The 21,063-nt window shown below is 34.0% G+C and overlaps 1 protein-coding gene across 3 annotated transcripts in view; it reads right to left on the bottom strand.

Annotated features, from left to right (window-relative positions):
* Window positions 1-1,427: 1,427 nt before the first annotated feature.
* LOC124352679 overlaps window positions 1,428-21,063 on the bottom strand; it is a 37,292-nt gene continuing 17,656 nt past the window's right edge. Inside the window, exons 4-10 of one of the 3 annotated variants that reach the window (XM_046802258.1) lie at window positions 19,537-19,726; window positions 14,897-14,935; window positions 11,078-11,200; window positions 7,508-7,653; window positions 6,454-6,615; window positions 6,189-6,338; window positions 1,428-2,032 (exon numbers count right to left, since the gene is read on the bottom strand). In XM_046802258.1, coding sequence (XP_046658214.1) covers window positions 1,840-2,032; window positions 6,189-6,338; window positions 6,454-6,615; window positions 7,508-7,653; window positions 11,078-11,200; window positions 14,897-14,935; window positions 19,537-19,726 — 1,003 coding nt within the window. In that variant the 3' untranslated portion in view covers window positions 1,428-1,839. Of the gene's footprint in view, window positions 2,033-6,188; window positions 6,339-6,453; window positions 6,616-7,507; window positions 7,654-11,077; window positions 11,201-14,823; window positions 14,936-19,536; window positions 19,727-21,063 lie in introns of those variants that run through there. The other 2 variants (XM_046802260.1, XR_006921526.1) reach the window with 2 other exon arrangements.

The following is a 21,063-nucleotide window of genomic DNA, read 5'->3' as shown; positions in this document are numbered from 1 at the left end:
TCGTATCATGTAAGCGTGAATATTTGGGTAGAGTATGATTAAGTGGACCCCATTTTTTTATATCGATTAGTATAGTCATTTATACTTAATATTCCATTTATTTAACTATGGCTAAAATAAGCGGCTTTTAGTACTTGTCTTATGCAGAACTTGGAGAGTTTCCTCTAGACATACCTGTTCGAAGAACTTTTGTACAAACACTGTCCACATGGTCGTTCCCAGTCAACTCTGCTATTTAGGTGTATGCCATAGGAACCTTAGCTGAGTCAGTCCTCTATGAGAATAAGTCCCAACAATATAGAGTCCAATGTGCCATCTAGAAGTATTTATTGTTTGAGTTGTGAGATGTTAGGATGTCCATTGTCCGCCAATTATTAGAAAAATAGATTTTATCTTATTAGCCACCACTTCAAGGTCTCCATTGAGTTAATCGTTAATTTTAAGTTTTGTCGGTGGAAGAAACTTTTCTTTTGCCACTGATTATTTTCCAAACACTTTTTGAAATTATATTATAATACTTTTGATTGTTTTTTATATCTTCATAAGTCCTTTGCACGCTTGTATCACATTTCTGATACACTTTCTACTATTTTTTTTTAAAGAGTCATAATATTTGTATCTACAGTTTCTTTATAAATATTTAAATTACAATTATTGACAGTTTCTATCTTTACGTGATACAAGAATCCCAACATGTGGGTGATCCATTCACAAAGGACAACAGATACCAAGAATAAAATTTAAAGTGGTAAAAGATCTTTGAATCCTTTCCTCCATGGACATTGGCGCCCGACAAGTCCAACTACTCTTTTTTGAGATACATGTGAGTTTCAGAAGCGATACATTTGAGGACATTCAGCATCCAGAGGTACTTCAATGGCCATTTTTACTCTCTGTACTAATTTGTATTTTGTTAAAAATAGTTGGAAAGAAGAAAGAAACATTTAATTCAGGTACTGTTGCTTTGTAAGTGTAACTCAAGTGTCACATGTTTTGCCCAATCTGTAGCACAAAGAATAATGAGTTTTTAAGACAATTCAAATATAACAGAAAACAGATATAGTCAAACAAAATTTTCATTCAAACAGCTTCAAGACAATAAAAAATATACTTCCATGAAGAATTGCAGTTCCAGTTCTACTTAGAAGTGAAATCAGACTTATCTTTGTCCAAGTACAAGTGTACTGATACTCTTCAATAATGAAGAATGAATTTTTGAAGAGTGTAATACATAATACATTTGTTTTGTTCTAATCAACTGCTTGTGACATTTTTGATTTAGGGTCATCAAAAACACAAGACTTAATAAAGAGACTACTATTACTTCTGTAAAACTGAATATAATTTATTACTGTATATACATATAGAAAAATCATACCTTGCATGTTATTAAAGGGGATTGGTTTCAAAAAGGATCACAAACAAAATAATAAAAAAGAACTGTATAATATCAGCTTACTAAATACTCAATAAAATTATTACAAACATTAGGTATTATTATTTAATAAGTATGTGTTTATACAAAATTACAATAATATGAATCAATACATATAAAAATATTTTGTTGCCAGCGCAAGAAAATGCCAAGTGACACAACCTTACTTAGGAGACCACCACCTAACAACTCTGTACAGCAGCTAAAAATTATACACTTCTATACACAATTGGAAACTTTTGCACATGTCTGCATTGCACTTTTCTGTCCAACTAGCAGGCAATATTAGACGACAGATCACTCAAGAATATTACAAGCGAGCAGTTAACTTCTAAGTACAAGCTTGGACGCGGTAGACTAGATCGGACACATCACTGCTGGCTGCCGCGGAATGTTGGTACTGTTCAGTTGGTACCACTGCCCACTTTGTTGATCAGTTCGTCGCAGATAGCTGCCAACTCCTGATTCTCCTTGGACTTCTGCTCAAGAGATTCTTCCAGTGAGGTCACTCTGACTTCTGCCTTCTTCAGCATGGCTTTCAGTTTTGCTTGTTCCACTTGGTGTGAGCGACGTATCAGATCTAATTCTTGATTAGCCCTGAAAACAAATTGAACCAAGATAACTTATTGTTCATGGTTGGAAAATATTTAATATGAAAAGAAAAAAATATATAAGCAATAATGTGTTAAATAGACATCAGTGAAAGAATAAAATCTTTATTTATGAAAACACTTAATCAGCAATGAATACTTGAACATAGAAAACCAGTATTCTCTCTTTCTGTGTTCGACAAAGTACTCAATGGGCAAGAAGTACTCCATTAGATTTCAACCTAGGTGTCTACTTCAAGTAGAAGAGTGTAATCCTCTAGTTAGGTAAAGGCTAGTCTGCTCCTCTCCCTATCAACCTAATCTCAATTAAAACCTGGCTTTTGCACTCTTTAACCAACAAAACTAAGAAAAAAATAAATATCTGCCAACACTTTCCTGGAGGATCCAAAGAAATGTTATAAATGAGCTTGGAATAATAGGTAGTTAGCAGTTCTAAAATGTTTTACAAGCATTCAATTAAATATTTATGGATCACAAATGCATTATGATAGAAATTTCATTTCTCCTTTCCCGTGAATTTTGACTGAGTCATGATTTTATTGGACATGCTGCTGAGTGACGTCAACAGTATCCTAGGATTTAACACTGAAAAGGTTATCTGATATAATAAAACTCAATCACCATCAAATATTGATTCCAGTTTTTGCTGATCAATGTTGATTAGCACGTATTTAATTTTGATTAAGTTCATATTTTCTGCCGCCAACTTGGATCCACTAAATTGGAATTATAGTCATGGGTCGAACCCAAATTTCATAGCCACCGGATTTTCAACAAGATTCGGATTCGAGAAACAATCAACGGGATTCACCATGTCATTAATTACATTTTTATTATTCCTAGAAGTATTGATAAACAAATAAAGATATTTAAAAATGGATTTCTGTATCAGGTTCAATGAAAAACTATATTAAAATCATGTATTACACAATATCACCTTTACATTAAAAAACTATTTTAATTCCTATTGCAGATTAAGATGTTGGCCGAACTTATAACAGTCAAATTTATGTATCTGCAACTCAACAATGATCAGTGGTAGTAGTGGGGAGGAGAAAACATTAAAATTCATTATGAATACACAAAATTCATAATCATAAAATTCATTATGAATACACAATGTGAAATTTTGTTTATTAGAAGTGTTTGAAAATTGGGACAGATGACATTGTCCCGTAATCCTGCTACTTGGACATGAGTTGAGGATAACTTGGATATATGGCATGGAGCCTTGTAATGGTGAAAGACCCAGGATCATCCTAAGGTAACAAAGGAGCCTGATACCAACAGTCTTCAATTAAATATATTAGCAAATATCAAGGCAACAGTCCATTCTCTAATTGATCTTAACTTTATTACATACTTACAAGTATTTCAGCATCCCTAACTAGTTCATTGCAAACATTTTATGTTTTAAGAAGTTATATTATTTACTAAATGTCAAAACAGAAATGTGGTTTAGTAATTAAAACTAAACATTTCTAAATACCTTGTAACTTTTGAAAACATACTATTTTTAAAGATCTACAAAGAGCTATACATGTCAGTCAAGAAAGTGCAGACTTAAAAATGAGAATTCCTAATTTCAGTTCACACAGTATGTAATACAATTTAAAAACTGAAAAATAAATATTTATAAAGATTTAACCCTTTAAGGACCAACTGTCTAATTTATCGCCGGTGGCGTACTATGCGAAAAGGACCAGTCGTCTTATTTATCGCGGGCGGGACTTTTCATATTTTTTAAGAGATATTTTAATCTTCTATATGGAATAAATATACTATTTTTCTTACTTATGTATGTTTCTTACTATGATATCAAATTGTAAACGTCTTTGGAATCGTCAGCTTGGTGAAAAAAATATTTTACGGCCATGTTGCATCGTAATGTTGTCAGGGTACTTTGGGATTATACCGACGACACCCAGACATGAATTGTTATTTGACATTTTGCTTCTACTGATTACTAGATTAGCGTAGAACAATATTTCGTCAATATAAAACAGGAATTGTCTTATTGCAAACCCCTCCCCATCCTCAGACAGAGGTCAAAGTCGAGCGGTCTAGTAGATAACGTGATTGCAGAGTCTCGCCGCCCGTTCAGCTAGTGCGTCGCTTTGTTGTACTTCCGTGTTTTTACCCCTACATTTCTACAAACACAAAAATTCAACAAAAACAAACAAAAACTAAACTCTTTATTGAAAAAAACACACAAAATTTGTTTTTATGTACCGAGCAAAAAAACTTAAATAATCATGTGATGCCGCACGGCCTGCCGTAATCGGGATTCTCGAGAAAGATAAGATAACAGCGACAACAATACTGATCACAATACCTGGAAATGCTTGTTGATTGATGGAATGTTAGTTCTGTTACTCAACTACATCGTTTTATAACGTTCTAAGTTCATTGAAAAAAGTTTAAGCGTTGGGGGCATATAACGGAATCTGACCCCACCAACAATTGATAATCGTTGTAAGTTTGTAATTAAAGAGTTGTTTTTTTCTTTCTATCATGTTTGTTTCTATAAATGTATATTTTTGTGTTCTTCATACTGGTGTGGTCGGTATAATCCCAAAGTACCGAATAATATCCTTAGTAGCCTATAAGGTTTTGTATGTTAAGCTAATGCTGAAAAGTGTGTTTTAACCAGTGTTACAGAAAAATTTAATTCATTTACAAACTTTTTATTTTTTATTCCAGGGCTTTCAAATTTTGTACAGTTATAGAGAATTACATGTAGAACTAATAAATACCATTTACCACGGATAATTTATTCTTATTTTTGGTAGTTATTGAAGATGAAACTCAATTTTTTAAATTTTCTTTTCTTTTTTTTTATTTGCTAAACAGATAAATCAAATTTTTTTTTGCTATATAATGACTTAAATTTATTTTTTCACAATGAACAATTTAATTATAAACATTTTAAGCCTAAAAACAAATCTGTACAGTAATTAGTTCTGAAGATATGATTTTTCTCTCAAACGCTTGAAAAATCGCAAATTTTTAATATGCACAGTTCTTGGAGCATGGCCAGAAAAACGCAAACATTTTCATTGCACATGTCAAATTTTGGTCTGGTCCTAAAAGGGTTAAATCTGTTTATGTGTTGAGATGTCTATTGTTAGTAAGTCAGAATTTCAAGTTCTTTTTTGTAAAACACTATAACCATAACTATAATACAAGAAATATAGACATATTGCACTTTCCAATCCATAGACTTTTGTTTGTTTAAGCGTTTACCACAGTATGTTGGAAGACAATTATACAATAAATTGCCTACTAGATTTAAATCAATCCAAAAAGAAATGAATTTAAAATAAAAGTTTCAGATATGATAAAATTAAAAATATTATTCTATTTGATACAATAATTTCATAACATTATGAATATAAATACATATCTGTATACATTTTATTTTTATGACTTTTATAATTTAATTATACATGTTTAATCATTTCATCATTGTTAAGTTCTATTTCATACATTGACAATGTCACCTGTTCTTCCAGCTATGCTGTTTAAAAGAATGTATATTATGTAAATTATGACAATAAAGAATTTAAACATTCCAGTGTAGCTGTAGTTCTCTATTCAACAATACACTGGACATGACCCTACACTAATAGCTCCTGCATTACTTTGTTAAATGAAAAAATTGATAAAATCTGTGTGTGCAAAGCAAAGGCTGATACAAGTTTCTTACATAGGAATGTCTGAATTGAATATAAATTATAAACCATTAGTACCAATGGATAATCATATTTTTATCAATAACACTAAAATCTTAGTTTCTGAAGTGAAAAACATTTGTAGATTTGAGAAAAGTTCCATATACATATATGTGGAGATAATATACATATATATCAAAATTTTAAACTTTAGTCTCATATGTGGCAAGCAGCAGTTAACCTGTGTGCTCTCTTAACCAGATAGTACCTAAAATGGCATAGGGAGTGTGAGTAAGAAGTACACCCATGCTATTCAGAGTGTACTAAAACAACTCTCAGAGAAGAGCTTTAGTGAATGTCCCAAAATTAATACGGTTTGTACCTCTTTTTTGACATTCAAAAATCCAAATAAAATAAAATTCTCTTCTGTAATTTTTACAATATCAAAATAAAAGTTTCAGTACTTACGTTTCTAGTTGGCGGATGGCGTGATTTTTCAATGATTCGTATTTTGAATTGGCTGTTTTTATTGCTTCATCATATTCGGCCAAACTCCTTTTCAAAACATCTTCATTTGCTTTCATCCCCTCAATCACAGTTTTACTGCGTTCATATTTTCTACAGAAAAATCAATTTTAATGAATTTTGAAGACAAAAAACATGAAGCTTTAAAACTAACAAGTCACTTGTAAAGCTAAACGCTATTAAATAAATTCAAACTGTCATAACTTACTGATGCACATCATTGAAAGCTATCTCCATGTTGTTCAAGTGCTGCATTGCAGTATCCCTTTCCTTCATCAACAATTCTTTTTGCACTTCAGACTCTTTCTTTTCTTCCTCTTTCTGGGCCACCAACTGAGATATTGTCTTCTCATACTCTTCCATTACCAAACTGTTAACAAATCCATCATAGTTATTACTACATTTTCTAATATAGCTGCAGTAGTAATCTGACACTGTAACCTTCAACCTGTCACCAAATCAGGTGGATGGCTTGAATAAATTGTGCATTTTACTATTTATTTAGTCATGGCCAACAAAATATAGAGGAGCAGAATGTGTCCAATCGTGATCTGAGATTAAGAAGTTAATGGTAATTTTTTTATATTTATTCATACAGTTAAACATGTCACATGAATGGTTATTTTGAGTGAAGCGAAGGTTTTTGCTCTAGTATCCAAAAATATAAACTTGATTTTATATTTTTACTGCAAGAATGCAATCATATATAAATAGGCTATAAACTATAAACGGTCACCAGTGACCACCAATCACCATTAGTGTGACTGCACCGGACGCATTGTGTTAATCAATCTTTAGCCAAGTCATGAGTTTTCAACTTTAGCAATATTCTGATACATTTTTCTGTTGTATCAAAGTATTATCCATATTGATTTTTGCTACTGAGCCATAAACCAAATGAAATGTGAGTGGAAGTGTAATTAAAGTTTAAAAGTAAATTTTCACAAATTTTTAAATTTATATTTGTTTATAAAATATACCACAATATCAAACAGTACTGATATTGGTATTTTACTTCCTTGTTTTTATCCCTTATCAAAATTTAAAAAACTTCAAAATATATGTCTATGTATCTTTTGACTCTTCTTATTAATTTAGTCCATTCCAAACATTCTAATGACAAAAAAATGACTGAAGTTACAGATACCATGAAATGGCTGTTTGATCATAAGTTTGAGTCTAGACAAGCATCATGAGTATGTTCCATAATGCTAGGCCAATGTGTTAAAGACAAATCCTTTAGTGAAAGTTACATAGCCTACCTGAGCTGTTGCCTGCTCTTGGTCTTCTCCTGTACCTCTTTCTTGAGCCTAATTTCCCGCTCTGTCAGTGCCTTTGCTCCTGCTTCCATCTCAGAGAGCTTGGCAGTCAGCCTCTTTATCTCTGCATCTTTCTTCTCCAATTCTCCCTGCAAAAACGGCCAACAGTTTACAAAAAAATAAATGTTATATCATGTAGAATTGCTTCAATAACAAGTATCGTCTTCTCTCAGTGCAGCGAGCTTTTTTACAATACTTCATTGTGTTTCTTAATTTCATCAGACAATTTTTATTCTTTAACACGTTCAATGCGGTTGCGGTAGATCTACTGCACGGCTGCCTCGCGCCAGGCGCGCATGACGTAGATCTACTGCACAGCGCCATTGTTTAGAAACCCAGTCAGTGTGCTCTCAGCACTCGTCGTGTATGGTTGTCCGTTTTGCCGCTCGTGGGGATATACTTTTCCCGCGTTTTTGTGGTCGCCGTTCTCAGTTAGCGTTTTGTGGTTAGTTTTTAGACTACTTCAAATTTTACCGTTTTTGTTGTGTGTTTAGTGTTATTCTTATAATACAATAGACATGGATTTGCCTCCTGGAACTAGTGGAATCCAGAATAGACGTCAGTTTGTGGCTAATAGTGATTCTGATTATGAAGACGACCCTGGTGTCCCTGGTTATGCTCCGGACCTCGACGATGAACAATACGAGACTGATGAGTCAGAGGTCGAAGACCCAGACTATGACGTAAGACCACCACAATGGAGTCCTCAAACTATAGGTATGAAAGATGTACCGTTTACAAAAGAGGAAAAGTTTTTAGTCCCTTTGCCTAATGAGATTACCCCAATCAATTTTTTCTTGTTGCTGGTGGATGTGATTTTTTTGGAGGGCATTGTGGCTACTACGAATAGATACGCGTTGGAGTTATTCTGTGGACCTACTACAACCCCAGGCTCACGAATCCATAAATGGAAAGACATTACCGTGGAGGATCTCAAATGTTTTATTGGCCTATTGCTGCACATGGGAATATTACAATTACCCCGAATACAAGACTATTGGAAAACTTGTAAGCTGTTTTCAACGTGCTTCCCCAAATTCATGCTTATTTTGCGATGCATTAATTTTGAAAGGTACCCTAACCCAAACAACAGAGCTTCTAAAGTACAGTTTCTAATTGACTACTTCAACAATAAAATGGACTCAATTTATTATCCTCAAAAAAAGTTGTGCATTGACGAGGGAATGGTTTTATGGAGGGGACGGTTGTACTTTAGGCAATATATAAAAGGGAAACGCCATAAGTACGGCATCAAACTGTACAGTTTGTGTGACCCCCATGGCCTAATACTTCGTTTTTTTATGTATTGCGGAGTTTTAGATGATTACGGTGGTAAGGGGCATGCAGCCAATGTTGTATTGAAGCTGATGCAAGGGAAACTCAATTGTGGCCACAGTTTATTTATGGATAATTATTATAATAGTTTTACTCTTGCCTCAAGCCTGCTCCGTAGGAATACATATTGCACTGGAACTCTTCGGCTGGACAGAAAATACGTATCTCCTGAAGTCAAATCGGCAACCCTGAAAAAGGGTGAAACCATCGCCCGCTACGCCGAAAGTGTTGTTGTCGCCAAATGGAAAGACAAACGCGTTGTCTCTTACATATCCACTGAATTTGAAAATGACATGGTGAATTCAATTAATCGAGGTGGTTTGGAGAGACTAAAACCACTACCAATTGTTCAATACAACCATTTTATGAAAGGCGTGGACCGCAGTGACCAAATGATGTCATATTATCCTTGCGAAAGGAAAACACTGCGGTGGTATAAAAAGATTTTTGTCCACGTAATTCAGATGATGTTAGTGAATGCACACTATCTCTATAACGAAGTTCGCACATCAAGTGGAGAAAACAAAATGCCATTGAACGACTTCCGTCTGGAGGTTATTGACAAGCTACTCCCGGACGTTCCCGAGCCTCCTCGACCTCTGAAGCGCCGCCGCGTCCCCCATGTACCCTCACGGATTACAGAAAAAGTGGCTTGTGGAAAGAGAAGTAAACAAAAGAGGTGCAGAGTTTGCTATGCAAATGGCAGAAAGAAATACGTGATGTGGCAGTGTTTAGAATGTGATGGACAGCCTGGGTTGTGTGTCCCACATTGTTTTGACCAATTCCATGACTAATGAAGCGTACCTTGGGGAGGATGGTTGGGTTGTAAATAGTAGTTTTTAGTGTTTTTTATCAATATATTTTTAGTTATACTAAGTGATTTGTTCCCAGTATTATTATAAACAATCGTTAGTGGTCTGTTTTTCAAAAACAATAAGGAAAACGGTGCGCGTTTCGAAGAGAGACTGGCCCCAGGAGCGTGTGCGGTAGATCTACTGCACGTTTTCAAAATGGCGAAATTCGGCTCTTTTGGTGTTTGATGACCTTTCTGTACCAACCCGTGTCACAACAACTAAATTGGTAAGTGAATACTAATAAAAAAAAATTAGCCTCTAGCAACATACATTACTTAATTTTTAGCAGCGAACGTGTTAATGTGAAAAATTACTCTGCAAAACCTCAGTCAACATCTTAAGTTGATGTTTCACTCTATGTTGTCAGAATATCATCCGATTTAGTTTCATTATCATAATCAGTTACTTTATTCGATTGGTTAGTTTCATACAAAGTTTGAACATTCTCATTTAACCAGCAATGTCATCTTTATGACAATCTAAGCGGTAAGGGATTTATCTCACTGTGTTCTGTAGACTTGTATTACTGATTACAAAGTAGGAGTACGCGAGACCCACATGTCGTTCAATAGCCTAAGCGAAAGTTGCATGTAAAATTTCAAGTACATATCTCATTTAATTCTTAAAAAGTCCTGTATAGACCGCATATATTTACAATACATTTATATCCTATAAAAAATAAAACCATTTAGATTGGGGAATATAAATAACTCAGCCGTATAGAACAACTTGTCATGGTTGCAGAATGCCAGATCAAAAAACTACATAAAATTTATACAATAATATTGTTAATCAAACAAAATACTGTAAAAGACACAATACAAGCCTGGGTTATGACGCGGTATTGCCAGCTGTAACTAGTGATAGGATAGCTGATTGAATTCAACAATCGAGTGATCTTTACTACTTTTCATCTACATTCCTAAATCCTATGCCTTCACGATTTAAATTAACACGTGTTTACACTACAACACAGAACATGAGCAAAAAATAATGGTAAAATCAAAACGTAATTGTAATGCTGAAGAACTAAACAACTGGAACAAAGTGCAACGTCGCCGAGTTGCCTCATTAAGAATCAGCTAATATGACAATGTGGCAACACCGCAAGTTGAGGGGAGAAGTGGGGTGCAGCAATCGCCAATACTGCCAGGCTTGCAATGATAATGTGTCTTGTACTACAATAATAATATAACACAAGATATCTAATGCAAAACTATCAATATACAGTTCAGTGTAAACTTTGTGTAAAACAGCATAAAACGGTAGATAAAGAACCTTTTGTTTCTTAACAGATATAGTGAGGTACATCTGACAGCAATACCTTGTGAGACATGTCCTGACTCATCAAAAGCTCCTCAAGCTTGTTCAACTCCCTCTGCAGGTGCTCCTGCGAGATACGGGGTGATGGAGTGTTTGTGTTCAATCCTCCCACCGAGCCGCGCTCCTGGATATATAACATTCTTTTACTATCATCAGTCCAGTAATTACACATATGTATTTAAACATTTATACTAATTTTATCTTCATATAATACTCACTAAAAGACTATAAATACTCATTTATACATGCACAAAACTACTCCAACTAGACAATAAATTAAATCACAGGTCAGTGAAGCACACCGTAATATTTTAAGGTATGTGGCACAGTACAGTACATTATCAGTAATATTCAAAAACTTGCAAAAAACACAACAAAATAAAGATATATATAAACACACACACACACACACACACACACACACACACACACACACACACACACACACACACACACACACACACACACACACACACACACAAAACCAAGGTGTGTTCAGAAAGTAAGTACTGTTTAAAAAAAAAACAAGTAAAACAATTTTTTAACACAATTTTATTTCTACATGAAAGACCAAACCTTAAATTATTTTTTGACATACTTTCCACTGATGTTCCCCGCCAACGAATGTAGCCACGACTCCACGGCCATTTTCACTATCGTCGAGTTTAAAGCGTTGGCCGCCTAGCTCGCGCTTCATGTGCAGGAACAAGTGGTAGTCAGACGGTGCCAAGTCCGGGCTATAGGGTGGGTGATCGAACTGCTCCCAACGAAACTCTCAAACCATGTTTGAGTTTCACCAGCGGTATGTTGCCGAGCATTGTTACGGAGCAACACTATTCTGTTACTGAGCATTCCTCTCCGTTTGTTTTGAATTTTCCCGCCTTAGTTTTCTTAAGGTTTTGCAATACCTTGCCACATTAATAGTTTCACCTTTTGGGAGAAAATAAATTGAATTAATAAAACACCTTTCCAATCCCAAAAGACAGAGCACATGATTTTTTTGTGCAGACATTGTCTTCTTGAATGTTTGTTTCTTTGGGGATTGGGTGCATCACCACTCCATTGACTGCTGTTTGGATTCCGGTGTGACATGACGGACCCAAGTTTTATACCTGTCACAATTTTGTTGAAAAATTCCTCACCATTATCACTGTACCATGTGAGAAAAGTCAAAGCATTTCCGTCTCTCTTAATTTTGTGCAGGTCAGTGAGCATTTTTGGAACCTATCCTGTTTGCGATAACCTAAGCGGTCCATAACAATTTCGTACAAAAGAATGCATGAAATTTGTTGGAAATCGCCAGATAGCGTTGTCATAGTTAAACGCCTGTTTTCTTGGATTTTTTCGCCCTTACTAGATCATCGGTGACGAGAGAAGGCCCGACCGCTCTGATTCTCATCATGCACATTTGTTTAATCGCCACTGAACATTCTAACCCACTTTCTCACCATTCCTTCACACATCACGTCTTCCCTGTAATCACCTCAAAGTTGACGATAAGTTTCAGCTGGGTTCATATTCCTTGCGTTCAAAAATCTTATTACAGAACAAAGCTCACAATCGGCGGGATCACTAATTGGCTGAAACATTTTAAACGTTCAGAGAAAACAAAACATTACGTAGAACAACTAAAATGGCATGAGCTGATAGCCAGTAAACAAGGACGACTAGTGCGCATGCGCTGAACAACGATTGCAGTGCTATAGCGGCAGTAGAATGAAACAATACTTACTTTCTGAACATGCCTCATGTGTGTGTGTGTGTGTATATATAAGCCACAAAATTTACTTCACAAATTGCTTCAACTTTTTCTCAAATTGATCCTTAAATTTGTCAATCGGCTATCTTTAAACTTTTAACACGATTCACTCACAATACCTTAACTTGTTTTCTCCGTAAACACGCCACATTCTCTAGTGGATTTCTGCTGCACTATTACCTTCTGCTCACAGAACACTCCTCAATTTACACTTGGTGGAAGCGACCACAGCTCAGTCCAAACTGACTACATAAACTCGACGGTGACAAATGTAGCAGGCTAGATGTGTGATCGACTATTGTGCACACTGCAGACCTGCCACGTGTCTGGCAGTTATAGCGTGATATCAAAGATTGAAAAAAAACCACCCTTGTATATAATGTAAATCGTAATAAATGTTTAATAATGTTGCAAAGCACAGTTTCAGACTACTGGTAATATGTTTAGAACATGAGATGGATTACAAAATGTTATTTGATCTTTAATCCAAAACAATGACAGTTTCATATTTAAATGTAATAACCGGCGATGTAATTTATCTAAATGTAATTTAAAAAGGACCGTCCCGGACAATGCTCTATAAAATCTGGAACTCAACCTCAAAGTCAGCCTTACGATATACACAAAAGATACATCTTCAATAACACAACATCGCCCATGACGTGTAAACGTATGAAAAGATGTAGGAGACATTACAGTAGGTGTATAAACAGGGCAGCTGGTGAGTGGATAATTTTTAGATTTAAACTTAAAACTTATTAACTGAGTATAACGTTCTTCTTATTTATAACAAAAAGATTACTTTACTTTTCCACAACACCCTTTTAATACTATTTCGACATCCACCAAAAATAGCACAGCTGACTATCCATTTATTTTTGTAGGAAAAGTTCCTCCATCAATTTTAAGAAAAACCAGGTTGTATGCTTTTACAGTGCAAATTGGCCCTTAGCTCCAACTAACATACCCGTTATGAGAAGTATCAATATATAGAAAGTATATGGATGTCCAAGCTACCAATATCCTTCACAAGTAATCTAAGCTTAGTTGGGTTTACTTAGAGATAAATGTTGTCTGAGAAATACAGGTTCTTGCTTTCATGTTAAATTACGATTTCTGAACTTCTTTGTGTGGGGCTACGTGAAGACTTGTAATGAAGAGATACAGAAAAGGAGTGAAAAATGTACACTTTCAACATGGTTAAACTGGTTTACTTTAGAGTATTTTTACTGGAAAATTGTTAAAGTACATTAATTCTGATAATGGTATTATACTGAACAAAACATTCGTGTATGATTGAGAAGTTACAATATCACCAAAAAGATTGTGATAAAAAATAAAATAAAAAACATTTACTCAGCCAACAATGAACTAAAAACTGTGGAGTTGAAAAATCACTAACAAGGCATTCAACAAAGTTAATAATTGTGTTTCTACAACCTCATATTTTCCTAAATTTTATCCAAAACTTACCTGAAATAAAACTATGAAAATTATATCATAATTCTTAAAAAAAAATCCATTAATGTTATGTTTTTACATGCATTTTTCATAATCTTTTAAATAACTTTTTAGTTTCTTACCAATTTACCTCCAGCAGACCTTCCCTTAGAGATGTAAGTCATAGAACATTGAGAGAACTATTTTTAGGCCATCATATTTTTTTATTTAACTACATGTATATACAAATATAAGAATAATTTATAAACATACTCATTTCACTAAATATTGATTAAGCGATATGTGTACTTTTTAATTTAATGAAGAAAATAGATGTAGAGCAATATTTAAAATATCATTTACTATGTATTAGAAATAGAATGAAATTTAAAATAAACTGTTTTATTAAATTTCACACTGACAATATTCATTATATTTGTTAGTTTATTATTAGTTTTTTTTGTTAATTAACACAGTATACTATTACTAATGAAACATCAACAAACGATAAATTTTATTCAAATGAAAATGAAAACAAATCAAATTACCCAGTATTAATGGGGGTTTAAAGCACTTATATTGTTTAAAGCTGTTTTAAGAAGAAAGCAGATCAACACTTACATGTGGACACCAACCCAAGTAACAAACATTGTCATAAATCTGGGGTCAAATGAAAGAAGTAAATTAATCAACAGAAAAATATTTAAACTAGATGTAATATTAGTTCGAATATTTTTGTTTTTCATTTCAAAGTTAAAAACACTAGTGTATTCAATTTAACTTAATTTATCGCCCTAAATAAGATATAATTAAATCCAGTCGCAAAGAGACAACAGACAATAAGCCAATAGAAACTGCAATAAATTAGTTAATATTACATATAATTTATTAAATCAGTAAACTCATAATAATTTATGACATAACTGAGAATATATGGGAACAAAAACTCAAAAATAAAACTAGTAAACAGTTTTCCCCTTTTTGAGTTTTTTTATATATGGAGCGTATATACTCCATAAAACCAGATACATTTACATAATAGCTTCTTTGAGTACCTACAAACCAATAACGATTCTTATCCTCTGTTAAGATTCTTTACAAGTTTCATTACAATTTATAGTTATTTTCTTATAATAAGAGGCCCTGAAACTTACTAAACTGAATTTAGCGTATCATAAGCTTTTATAGTCTTCACTTTGATCAAAATATCATTACGACTGAGACATAAATTCTTATCACATCGGCAGATAGCAAGAAGCTCATAAAGATGAATGGCTATGATGAAATGATCGTGAGTGTTGGCCCATAAGAACAATGTTAAACCTCCAAGTGGTAATTTCAGATGTTTCAAACCTAATGGCACTTTATTTGCAATGTAATGTATAACCTCTTTAAGAACCAACAACTTTTGTGCTAATTTTTGGGCATGACATTTTTTATATTAGTGATAAGCAATTTGGTATTGTAAGTAAGACCAGGTTCAAAATACATATTTTGTAGCATTTTCATTAAAACACAATTTATTTAAGTACATAAATTATTATATTTAAACTTTATTTTGAACGTTTTATTAAGGATTAAATACTCTTATATATAATATGAGACTTAGCAAAAATATACATAAATATATAGATTTTGTTCAATAATAGGTTTTTGTCATATTATATACGAAAAATAATTTTAATGGGAGACTTATTATTTGTAAGAAATTGCAATGTCACTGAAAATAACCCATATTCACCAAGCAGTTATTCAGGAAGTATTGTTCTCAAGCAGATACAATTGTGCTATTGGAAAAAGCATCTAAACATTTTTCAGTTTAAAAGAGTTAAACTTGAAAATATTCGGAAGAATAATCCATTTAGAAACCAGTTTTAGTAACGTTTTTATTTTACAGAATTCAGATATATTGGACCTATGAAAAAAGTTATTGCATTTATTGGGGACATCTATTTCTTTTCGTATTTACATGAAACAGTAGTAAAATACGAATTTTGTATATATTCATGGCATGTGTTAAATTGCCACTGGAGTAAGACAGGGAGATGGGATTTCTCCCACTCTCTTCAACCTGGCTGTGGAAGAGGCATTACAAAAAGTTAAAAGACTACAAAGAGGGGTCAAATTAGGAGTGGACCTGAACGTAATGGCATTTGCGGATGATGTAGTGATCTTGTCAGAAAGTTTGGATGACCTCTCCACACTAACAAAAAGTCTTATTAAAGAATGTCAAACAGTAGGCTTAGAGCTAAATGAAGATAAAACTAAAATTATTCATTTTGGAAGACATGCTGGAAATGTGAGAACAAACTTAAGCATTGACAACTACTACTCGATTGGCTGTGTAGAAAGTTTTAAATATTTGGGTGTAACAATAAACAGCAAAAACGTGGAGGATATAGAGATACAAAGCAAATTAGCTAATGCAAATAGGTGTCTTGGGGCGTGTACAAAACTCTTTACGTCAAGATTGTTGTCACAATGCTCCAAAATAAGAATTTATAAAACAATCATTCAACCAGTCCTAATGTATGGAAGTGAAACATGGACATTAACGAAGAAAAATGAGGGGCGGTTGATTGTTTTTGAGAATAAAGTTCTCCGAAAAATATTTGGACCAATATGTGATGAAGGGGTGTGTGGCGAATAAGAAAAAATAGAGAGTTACGCAATGTATACCAAGATCCTGATATTGTGGCTTTGGTGAAGGCAAAGAGAATTAGCTGGCTAGGACATGTACATCGGAGACAGGAGGGCACAAGGTTAAAAGAGGTCTACCAGGCGGTACCGGCGGGAAGGCGCTCTTTGGGTAGGCCAAAGATAAGATGGTGCGATCAAGTGGTCGAAGATGTGACCCAGTGTGGAGGGTCTGTGGATCTGGCGGAAGACAGGGTGGCGTGGAAGAGGCTCATAGACGAGGTAAAGAATCGACTGAGATTTGTTGCGCCCCGGCAGTAAGTAAGTAAGTATGTGTTAAATTGCAGACTGTGGACTCTGATGTTATGTGATGAGGTGGACAGTCTCTATTCTCTGCTTTGCAAGTGAGCATTGTTTAAGTAAAATTTCCTGTAAACTATACGTGATGTGAAAAGACCTTAAAACACAATATCAACATTGACAACATTAATGTTGCAATACATTATGCATACAATTCTTACCGACTTAGCAGAGCATGGACGCTCCTGCGTTCAAGAGAGCATGAAAAATAAAAATGTAGGTTTTATCTACATGACGAGGATTATAAAGGTTAATGCAAATCATTTCGACCTACTCTATGTGAAGCTTAATATTACATTTTCATTATCCTTCAGTTACATGAAAGGTCTGGATGAAGAATATATTAAAGAATTATTACTGAGTAAGGCCTACTATAGTATAAATAAAATGTTGAGTGACAATATTGGTAAGTTCTATCACACAGCAACATGTGTATTTTAGTTAGGAACATTGTTCTTGTGTTTTAATGTATAACTATTTATTAATGTTTATGTTTATTTATTTAACAATGCACAACTGTTATAGCTTATGCATTTTAGCAAAGGAAATTTTGTGTGTTTTATATTTAATTATTATTAATATTATTCATGTTTAATTATGACAATGTAATAATTAAAACAAAACAAAAGTGTAATGTGCAAATAAATAATTGAATTGAATTGAAGTCAATAAGAACTCAAGATCAAGAAGTGATTTACTTTTTTGTATGATTGAATGAAGCCATAGGGTAAATCGTCTCAATTACTTTTAACCAAGTTGTTTGACGTTATATGGATTCACATCATTAGTCCCACCATGTGGCTCTATCTTGTGGAAAGTCTTGAATCATTTCAATTAAGTAACCATTAGATAATGTTGAAAACAAAAAAAGAAATGCATGTTTGTACTGTGTTTTGTTTAAGTTGTTTCATCTTACTGAATATCTACTATAAACAATAGGCTGATTGCAATTATGACAGTATGAGTAAATAAAGCAAAACTGTGATGATTTGTTAAAATGACAGCTTGAACAGCAAATACGATTGCTAGATAGAAAATTTTCTTTGTTACACGACGTTAATAAATAATTTGAAGCATGCACATATAACTATACAATAAAAAAACTTATTGTATATTTATTGTGAGTTATATTATAAGCATTATATGACTAAAATTAGCAAAGATATTGAGGCTTTACTAGACATCTCTTTTTATAATAGCTTTGTTCATAAATTCCTAACATAAAGGTAACTGTATGCCAAATGCCCGTATGCTAAAGCAACTTAGTCAAAGAATTAACACTAGCAAATGTTGATTATAAAACTCTAGATACGCTACATGTTTACAAGATTTATTTAAGGTTTCAAAAAAATGAAAAACAACTGTTTAATTAAAAAGAAAATTATTCTGCATGGTATTAACAAGAAAGCCTCTAAATTTTGATAAAACCATACTGCAGAGGGAATATATTTATTTAATGGAACTGTGTAGAACTCCCTCAAGGGCAATTAATTCTATAACATACTACATCAAAATTCTAATAATTACTGTCTACATTACTTTAGTAGACATAACTTAATAGACATAAATGTATGTGAAAGGAAATCTTAAAACAGGTTAAGTTGCAACATTAACTATTCAAAATTTACATACAAAATTGACATAAACTAAAAACATTGCATCTTATTTTCAAATAAATAGTAATCTAACCATTTTTGATGCAGCCGTCCGTTCCTTAGATCAGACATGAAAATAAAGTTTCAGGGAATTAAAAATTAGTATAATTTCATTGTAAATATTGTTCATGCTAAAAAGTAAGCTAAAAACAAATAAAATTACACACATAGTAATTGAACTGAAAAATTATAAATTAATTTTAAAGTAATCCTTTTAATACTTTTTATACTTCAGACAATTTTTAAATGTTTATCTCTCATCAAATCAAAATGTATAAACAGTGCAGGCAAGTTTTATTGATAACAAAAGTTAACACCATGATGTCTGTGAATCTTCTACAGCTCTATGAGGATTTAACAAATAAACAAATATCCTAGGTACTGTATACGAGTATTATACAAAAACATACACTGTAGCACTCTCCACCCACTTGGTTGTATGGGAATGTAAGATCTGTATTTTGACAAATGTAATTGTTGGTACAAACAATTTATTGTTGCTCCATTAGACAAGGGTGGCAGCACAATATCCTACAAAACACAGTAATATTGTAACTCAAAGAAAACTGATGAGAAAATTCAAACTTGCCATTCTATAAACAAACTTACAGATTTTGCAGGTGTGGCCGATGGGATCTTGACTGGTGTCCCTGACGAGGCTGATGGTGGGGTCAGAGAGATTAACTTCTGCACAGCCTCCAGTGCTGGACTGCGACCCGGTGTCTTTTGGGGTTCACCTTGACCCTGCACGAGGCTATCCTCTTTTGGCTCATCAGGATGCGATTCAAGCTGTTCCTCCCTGTTATACAACACAGGTATATTATGTGATGTTTGATAACTCTTGAAAAGAGACAAGTACCCCCAAGTGTGTTTCTTCACACACCACAAAATATTTTAAATTAATTACGTATTTACCAAACAATACTGTAGAATAATTTTGCCCCCGTAGACCTATTTTACAAAAGAAGTTTGCTTTAGAACTGCTAATAAATTTGTTAAGACTACAGATATTGAAATCAACAAAATACTGAGTTTCATATACATTAGAAAATATTATTTATCAAGGTGTTCTTCAAGAAGATACGAGGGCTATTCGGAAAGTAGATTACGTTTTGGAATTAAAAATTATCAAAGTATAGAAAAATTTTTTATTTGAAAGCCACACTTAAATACTACTTTTCAACATAGTCGCCATTCAAATTTAGGCACTTATCATATCGATGGATGAGCTTGACAATGCCTTCCTCATAAAATTCTGCCGCCTGTGTCTTTAACCAGTTTGTCACTTCTTGCTGCAGCTCTGCGTCGTAGTCAAAGCGCTGCGTTGCCAGCCACTTCTTCTTCATTGTTGGGAACAAGTGGTAGTCACTTGGTGCAAGATCCGGGCTGTATGGTGGATGAGGAAACAACTCCCACTGGAATGATTCAAGAACTTCACGTGTGCGATTTGCCGTGTGAGGTCGAGCGTTCTCGTGAATCAACAGAATTTTCAAGCTCAACTTTCCCCTACGCTTGTTTTGGATCGCTCAACAACATGCATTTCTGAGGTTGTTTAACGTTTGGCAATACCTTTCTGAGTTGATTGTAGTGCCTCGTTCCAGGAAATCAACAAGAATTACACCTTTCTTGTCCCAAAAAACGGTCGCCATAACCTTACTTGCCGACATTGTTTGCAAACATTTTCTTAGTTTGTGAGGGGAACTTGTGTGTCCCCACTCCATTGACTGCAATTTGGTCTCGCAGTTAACATGTTTCACCCATGTTTCATCGACAGTTACGATGCGATCACCCTCTTTGTCGTAAGCATCCAAAATTGTTAACGCTGCAGCCATGCGTTGGTTTTTGTGGACGTCGGTCAGGATTTTCGGTACCCATCTTGCACAAAACTTGTGGAAGCCAAGTTTATCAGTGACGATTTCACATAACAAAGTTCGTGAAATTTGAGGGAAACTAAGCGAGAGTTCCGTTATGGTTAACCATTGATTTTCTCGGATCTTTGCGTCAACTTTCTCAACAAGTTCGTCAGTCACTATGCTGGGTCTTCCACTTTGCTCTTCGTCATGAACATTTGTTCGGCCATTTTTAAACTTAATGACCCATTGCCGCACTCCACCTTCAGTGATAATGTTGTTCCCA

Source organism: Homalodisca vitripennis, chromosome 1 (assembly GCF_021130785.1).
Source record: "Homalodisca vitripennis isolate AUS2020 chromosome 1, UT_GWSS_2.1, whole genome shotgun sequence".
Taxonomy (NCBI): domain Eukaryota; kingdom Metazoa; phylum Arthropoda; class Insecta; order Hemiptera; family Cicadellidae; genus Homalodisca; species Homalodisca vitripennis.
This window is presented reverse-complemented; position numbering and strand designations above follow the sequence as displayed.